At 36.7% G+C, this 8,180-nt stretch overlaps 1 protein-coding gene across 1 annotated transcript in view; it reads right to left on the bottom strand.

Moving 5' to 3' along the window:
- Nucleotides 1–4,778: 4,778 nt before the first annotated feature.
- The window catches only part of LOC111673928 (ubiquitin carboxyl-terminal hydrolase 48-like), a gene marked incomplete at its 5' end in the record, with an annotated part of 123,594 nt that continues 120,192 nt past the window's right edge, over nucleotides 4,779–8,180 (bottom strand). The window contains one exon of the mRNA XM_023432151.1: nucleotides 4,779–8,099. Within this exon, the coding sequence (XP_023287919.1) occupies nucleotides 8,077–8,099 (23 nt within the window). The remainder of the gene's footprint in view (nucleotides 8,100–8,180) is intronic.

Raw genomic sequence — 8,180 nt, 5'->3', positions numbered from 1 at the left:
CCTTAACCTCCACCGACTAATTAACGCGTAACCGTAAACGCAAGCATCGTGCACCGACTCCTTCGAGAGTGTCAGCCCGGGGATATTGCTAACTGCAAGAAGAACCTAGATCTTGTTCTCCCGTAATTAATAATTAACTTCGATCGAGTGCCCTTCCTTTTTTCCAGGGGAATAAATCAGGCTTAAGGTGATGTGAACGTGGTATGGAAGAGGTTTCGTTTATAAAACTTTTCTCTCAATTCGGTTTACCGAATAGTTTGAAACTTTACAACGTGAATAGGGAGACTATAAGGAACGTCCTGAAACTCATAAAATTTAAATTCTTTTCAAATTTGTTTATAGGTATTTTAAAACTAGTTTATAAGAAATGAAATTTCGCGAGTTTCAGGACCTACCTTAGGGTCTCCATGTTCACGTTTTAAAGTATGAAATGATTTGAAACACCCAGTTCTATGAAACGTTTTATGAACAAAGATCTTTTAACTTGGCCCAGACCAGAACCAAAATGGCGTCGAGCTCTCATATTTCGATCGATATACAATTATCGAAGTCTCTGATATGAGAAACGAAAGGGTCAGGACAATTTTACGACAATTTAGAACACTCTGGTAATCGGTAAACTCGCATTTGAACGGGAAAAAGGCAAAAAAAGTGTTGTATGCGCTTCTATGCCAAAACGATGGTAATGCGAGGTCTCGGAGTGAAAATTTAATTCACCTGGAAATCACAGATGGCGCAGAGGGTCCCTCTGCAGTCAATTAGGGCCCCAGATGGCATGAATCCAGAGGATTTCTGGAGTTTTACTTCGATTTCTTTATAATTATTGTACGATAATGACAGGTGGAGTATGCCATTTAATACAATACTCAATATAATTCGACACAGCTATCGATATAAAAACCAACGTCGGCAACGAGGGTGTTTAGAAAAATCTTCTTTACCCACGTCGATCAAGTTCCTCGATGTGTTTCACTTGACCTTAAGGTGAAGTAAAATCTCTCTCAAAGGATTCGATCCGAATAAGACACATTTTTAAAGAGAATTGAACCGAACCGTTTGAAACTTTGACACATGACTCGTGTGCATCTAGAAATTGTCCTAACACTTTCAAAATTTGGATTTTTCCAACAAATCTTTCAACTTATTGTTAGCTCACGCCAGAACTAAAATGGCGTCGAGCTCTCACATTTCGATCGATATACAATTATCGAAGGCTCTGGTATGAGAAACGAAAGGGTCAGGACAATTGTACGACAATTTAGAACACACTGATGATCGAGAAACTCGCATTTAAATGTGATAGACAAAAAAAGTGTCTTATACGCTACTATGCTAAAACAATGATAATACGACGTCTCGGAGTGAAAATTTAGTTGACACGGAAATCACAGATGGGGTATGCCATTTAATACAATACTCAATATAATTCGACACAGCTATCGATATAAAAACCAACCTCGGCAACGAGGGTATTTAGAAAAATCTTCTTTACCGACGTCGATCAAGTTCCTCGATGTGTTTCACTTCACCTTAACTTCTGCCTCTGGAAGGTAAACGTGGAAAGGAAAAAGGTGTTATCCTGATTTATCTGAAACGGTTATTGGAAACAAATGACGTGTAAGTTGCATAAGAGAATATTGGGTAGGGATATGTTTGGTAATACAGCGACTTTTTGTTCTCTTATAAGTGTATAATTGTATTTCTTTTGAAATAAGCACCCTCTTAAGCGGTACTTAAAATACATACAAACATAAATCGTCGAACGTGTCCTGCGGTCGATTACACTTCACTTTATTACACTTTACGTAATTCGAACGGAGCTCCGGGCCACAAAATACGGTATAAAAAAGTTTTGTAACAAGTTCTCAAATCCGAGTCACCCAAAAGGGCTATGAAATTCATTTCCACGGTGGAAGGTGTAGAAGTCACTTCAAAAACACCGGCGACCGAGTATGAGACTGTACAATAATTGCGCGGAACAAAGAGATATGAAAATAGGACAGAAGAAATTATCTCAGGAGATTAAAAGTCTGTTTCACTTTTAAAGACACAATAATAATTTCCGTGAAACGTCATTTCTCGAGAATAAATTACGATTTGGCGGGAAGTATTAACGGTACTTGGAGATGTCTTCTAATCTCTAGCAATTACATGATTTTTCTTTTGTTATTTCGAGATTCTTCGGGAAAAAAAACATCATCTCGAATTGGCACTCGCGAACATGCGTGCAAACGAAGATTCTTGAACATATGCTGAAACCATTTACACGGTAAATGATTTTAAGGGGATGTGAAAGCGGCATCCGAAAGCTCAATTGTTCATAAAGCTTTTCTACGAACTGGGTGTCCCAAATATTTTCGTACTTTAAAACGTGAATATGGAGACCCTAAGGTAGGGCCTAAAACTCGCGAAATTTCATTTTTTATGAACTAGTTTTAGAACACGTATAAACAAATTTGAAAAGAATTGAAATTACATGAGTTCCAGGACTTTCCTTATAGTCTCCCTATTCACGTTGTAAAGTTTCACACTATTCGGTAAATCGAGTTTAGAGAAAAGTTTTATAATCTAAACCTCTTCGATGACACTTTAATATCGCCTTAACTGTATTTCAGACCACAAAATATTTTACAAACAAATCGTAGGAAAAGTAAAAAATTCCAATTAATGGCTTGAGCTGGGATTTCCTTTGCACGGGAGAATTATATTTCAGAATATTAACCCTTTGCGGTCGTATGTGTACTCTCTGCCACCAAAACACCTATGTATATTTTTATATATAAATTTAATACGACCGCTAAGGGTTGTTTATCGAAATCTAAATTGCACCAGGTTTATGTGAAACTAAAGGGACGGAGGAATACCTTGGAAATTTCACAAATTTTCGTAATTGCCTTCAGAAGAAGTGTACATTTGTGCCCATAATTATGAAAGTGGTCTAAGTCAAAATTAAAAAAAAATGAGTTTATCAGTTATTTCATGCCATATTATTTCAAACGAAATTAATTCAATGTAATTTCGAAACAAAAAATATATGACTTAGACCACTTTCATAATTATGGGCGCAATTAATTCCCATAGGGAAACAAATTGAAGGAATTTATGGTATTCGGCGATGATCTTTCGTTTCTAGTGATTATGGTAGGTTTGTTCGTTTTGCCTACACTTTCTACACTTTTACGAAAAGTTTACATTTTGGCGTTCGTTTTGGCGGAAGTGACGCAGTTCATTTTCCGAGTTTATATACACTGAGTGTACACTTTCTCTAGACGGAAAAAAAAGAATGGATAGGAAAACCACAATTGTGGTAATTGTAACTCTATTGCAAGGCAACATACGGGACAACCTTGAGAAAAGGTTGCATTAATCAGCGTAACATAGTAAAAAGAACCTAGGAAGGGTTACTTCACAAAAAAAAAGAATGGTTAGGAAAACCACAATTGTGGTAATTGTAACTCTATTGCAAGGCAACATACGGGACAACCTTGGGAGAAGGTTGCATTAACCAGCGTAACATAGTAAAAAGAACCTAGTAAGGGTTACTTCACCATTTAGTCAATGTAACCAGCGTAACATAGTAAGGGTTACTCCACGATTTAGTCAATGTAACTACAAGTAACGAGTTGCTCCAACATTGTGCATAGTTCTGAATATTCACTTAAAAATTTACCGCATGCATAAAAAATTCAATTATTACGATTACGAACGCTATACTTACGTTTCTGTCAGGGTTCTCACATTTCTACCTGAAGTAGTGAAATATCAGTTGATGCTTAAAAATGTGGTCTCTCGACGATCACTTCCCTTTTCCTTCTTCTTTGGGAAGGAGTAGAGTCGTTATATCGTAAACGTAAGGGATAGTAACGAGTCTTCTTTGCTTATATGCCCACGCGTAGTCTGCATCACATGCGAAAAGTTTTGCCACCTGGCGGCGCTGTCGAAACTAATGGGGCCAAAGCATTTTTTCTGCAATCGCATAGGCAAATTTAGAATAACCTCGCAACGGGTATAGCCTTACTATAATACGTGGTTACAGATCCCAGATTAACCTTCCATTTTCCTGTGAGCATTTGTAACTTCTCCATGTAGTTAATATTACCATTAGAAATGGTGATCACTCCTGCACCTTTTAGGCGCAACGCCATGGATACCGTACCTATTCGCAAGGTTACATTTCCCATTCCATGTGGTATATTCCACCATTTATATGGTTTTCCTTCCCACAGTATTTAAACCATGTCCCTATAGTAATTGTAACCAAATGATTTCTTTCCGTGTACACTATCTACCCTCAATCCCGAGCGAGTGCAAGTAGCGCGTAGCCCGCGAATTTGGCGGCAAATTTAAAAATTGAAAAGACGAACAAACAGGAAAATACAAAATTTACGCTAACGTCTCAACGTAATATAAATAGAAGTAACTATTAATGCATCTTTGTAATGTATAGAACGATTTGGTGTTTGTTTTGTACGTAATGTTTCAAACAGTTTACAATAATTATGTATCACTACGTAACCGCGGTTGGAATTAACTAAACTATAATTTTTCCCTGTTCTAGTTAAATTGTTTTTCATCCTACTGCAATAATATTATGACCCTTATTGATCCTCAATATCTGAAATTCCTGAAATGCATTTCCATCTTCTACAATTACAAGGTAATAGAACGAATCGTAGGATTTGAAAAAGAAGGCTGGAAGAAGCATTACATTTTCGTATTCGTCATCGTCCGTTGCAGATAACCTCAAAATCGGGTACCGCTCTACTAAATCGGCCATCTTGGACTTTCGTGAGCTTTCTGGCGTTCGACGAAAGTGTATTTACCCTTCTGCACTTTTCAAGAAAAGTGTAATATCCTTATTACCCTCGAGTGTAAAAAGTGCAGTCAACGCGAACAAACCTAGTATCTCCTAATCACGCTTATCTTTTTTTTAGATAAACAAAACCTTCATCAGTATTCGAAAAAGTGCATATAAACGTAGGAAAAAACTGGGGTTTAGGGAACCCAACTCCGATGACCTTGACATATGTAGTCAAGGTCACCCCCTTGAGTGACCTTCAAAATGTTTTACACTCGTTGTTTGCTTGTGTTTCTCGTTGTTCAACATTCATTTAAAGACTCGAGTATTGCTGTATGACCTAACCCAAATTAACTTAAATTAAATCATCCAAAACATTAGAAATACGATACAAAAGGCTAAACATATATTAATATTCTCAATTGTATTAAACTGATTTAATTCCAGTTGATTTGGGTTAGGTTAGGCTAATAGACAGAATCAGACCGGTCATCTGTTAAATACGATATATGAAATTTTAATTCACTTAATCATGTTTAATTATGTAATTATGTTTTAACGGATATACCTAACTGATCATTTTGAAGAAAACGTTAATACGGTCGCCGAAATGATTTCTTTTTTTAAATAGGTATTTATGAAGATAATGAGTAAAATGGAGATTGCAGATAGCATAACGAGGAATATTTCCTAGCAGATTGTCCGTAATCTTTTTGCATTTTTAATGTACAAAGGCGTATGAACTCTACTTTCAGGACCCACAAAATTTAGTCCGTAATTTTTTTTGCATTTTGAATTTACAAAGGCGTGTGAACTCCACTTTCAAGACCTACGAAATTTAGTTAGCTACAATATATGAAATTCTAATTCACTTAATCGTGTTTAATTATGTAATTATGTTTTAGCGGATATACCTAACTGATCATTTTGAAGAAAACGTTAATACGGTCGCCGAAATGATTTCTTTTTTTAAATAGGTATTTATGAAGATAATGAGTAAAATGGAGATTGCAGATAGCATAACGAGGAATATTTCCTAGCAGATTGTCCGTAATCTTTTTGCATTTTTAATGTACAAAGGCGTATGAACTCTACTTTCAGGACCCACAAAATTTAGTCCGTAATTTTTTTTGCATTTTGAATTTACAAAGGCGTGTGAACTCCACTTTCAAGACCTACGAAATTTAGTTAGCTACAATATATGAAATTCTAATTCACTTAATCGTGTTTAATTATGTAATTATGTTTTAGCGGATATACCTAACTGATCATTTTGAAGAAAGCGTTAATACGTTCGCCGAAATGATTTCTTTTTTTAAATAGGTATTTATGAAGATAATGAGTAAAATGGCGATTGCAGATAGCATAACGAGGAATATTTCCTAGCAGTTTGCTGTAATCTTTTTGCATTTTTAAGGTACAAAGGCGTGTGAACTCCACTTTCAAGACCTACGAAATTTAGTTAGCTACAATATGTGAAATTCTAATTCACTTAATCATGTTTAATTATGTAATTATGTTTTAGCGGATATACCTAACTGATCATTTTGAAGAAAGCATTAATATGGTCGCCGAAATGATTTCTCTTTTTAAATAGGTATTTATGAAGATAATGAGTAAAATGGCGATTGCAGATAGCATAACGAGGAATATTTCCTAGCAGTTTGCCGTAATCTTTTTGCATTTTTAACGTACAAAGGCGTGTGAACTTCACTTTCAAGACCTACAAAATTTAGTTAGTTACAATACATGAAATTCTAATTCACTTAATCGTGTTTAATTGTGTAATTATGTTTTAACGGATATACCTAACACATTTTGAAGAAAACATTAATACGGTCGCCGAAATGATTTCTTCTTTTAAATAAGTATTTAGGAAGATAATGAGTAAAATGACGATTGTAAATACCATAACGAAAAATATTTCCTCGCAGTATGTCCGTAATCTTTTTGCATTTTTAATGTACAAAGGCGTGTGAACCCCACTTTCAAGACCCACAAAATTACGTACATGGTTTATTGTCGTATGTTCAGACTATTTGAATGTATATTCAATTCCGAAAGTGTACGTTCAACTCAAGAAAAATATTTGATCAATAGCTTTTCAACACACAACAAGCGACGGGTAAAACCTTCAGTAGGTCACTCAGGAGGGTGACTTTGACAACATACATCAAGGTCAAGGTCATCGAAGGTGGGTCCCCTAATCCCCAGTTTTACCAAACAGCTGATTAGGTATTTACAATAATTATTCCTTGCACGCGAAATTCTTCTGGAGGTAATTGCACCGAATTAGTACGAAAAACGATTAGAACGATAATTAACGTCCGTGAATCAAACGAAAATTGATTATCGTTCTAGAAATGATTTAACCGATCATAGAAGGCAAAAGTGAGCCACCTTTGTTCTTTTCCGCTTTTGTTTACGCAGGAAAACAATAGCGCTTTCAAATGATTTCTCTTTGTTCTACCAAATTCCCGCCATTTTTACATTACCTTAAAACAAAAGACTCAATGATTGCGATTACCAGAAGTTGTCTTCGGACAATTTCTTGAGAGAATAGGAAGCTTCCTAAAGCTACCTTTATCTTAAGCGACGCGAAGAAAATAAAGATGATCTTTCCAACATTTCGAAAAGGAAAAAGAAAAAGCCGCCCATAACACTCGGCCACCTTCGGTGCCTCTAGGACTCACATCGTTGAACAAACTTTTCGGTAACAGTCCTCTATGTACACTATACAAGCGTCTCGATCTGTTCGACACGGGTGCATAAAAAAATGTCAATAGTCTCTTATCGTTACGTGTTAACATTAATTATTAATCATTAATCAGCGCATCGTGGGGGACCGCGCACGACGCGCCATTGGAACATCCTGGATAACTCGGTCGAGGCGCGGTAAAAAAGAGTGGAAAATAGAAAGGTAAAGAAAAAAAATGGAGGGAAATCATGAAAGGGATCCTTCCAAAATCGAGACACCCCCTCCAATTTTCTTTTCTCGATTATTCTTTTCGGGGCCGACGACAACGACGTCCTGTCGATTTCCTTCGACCGACAGTCTTTGTGATGGTGGGTTTGCCCTTGGCGATGATTGGCTATGAAGTTGGCTGAACACTTGTGCACACTTCCGTACTTGTATACTTGTATGGTTGGGTCGTGAGCCGTATAAAAAATATCCCGATGAAGTCGAGGACCGACGAAGTTCGATGACGGCCTACTTGTAGCGTGGTATCTCTCGCCAAGTTAGATTACGCTACTTCCTTACCGAGCCCCGGTGCAGATCAGCTTGTTACCAGCTCCGTTCCTGCAAACAAAAACGATACGGATCATCCCAGAGAAAATCACGAGGACTCGGTACTTTCAGACTTTCTGCCCTTCCAAAATA

Source organism: Orussus abietinus, unplaced genomic scaffold, assembly GCF_000612105.2.
Source record: "Orussus abietinus isolate OABI.00-Male unplaced genomic scaffold, Oabi_2.0 scaffold214, whole genome shotgun sequence".
NCBI lineage: Eukaryota > Metazoa > Arthropoda > Insecta > Hymenoptera > Orussidae > Orussus > Orussus abietinus.
The sequence above is the reverse complement of the archived record's forward strand: the minus strand, read 5'-3'. Positions and strand labels throughout refer to the sequence as shown.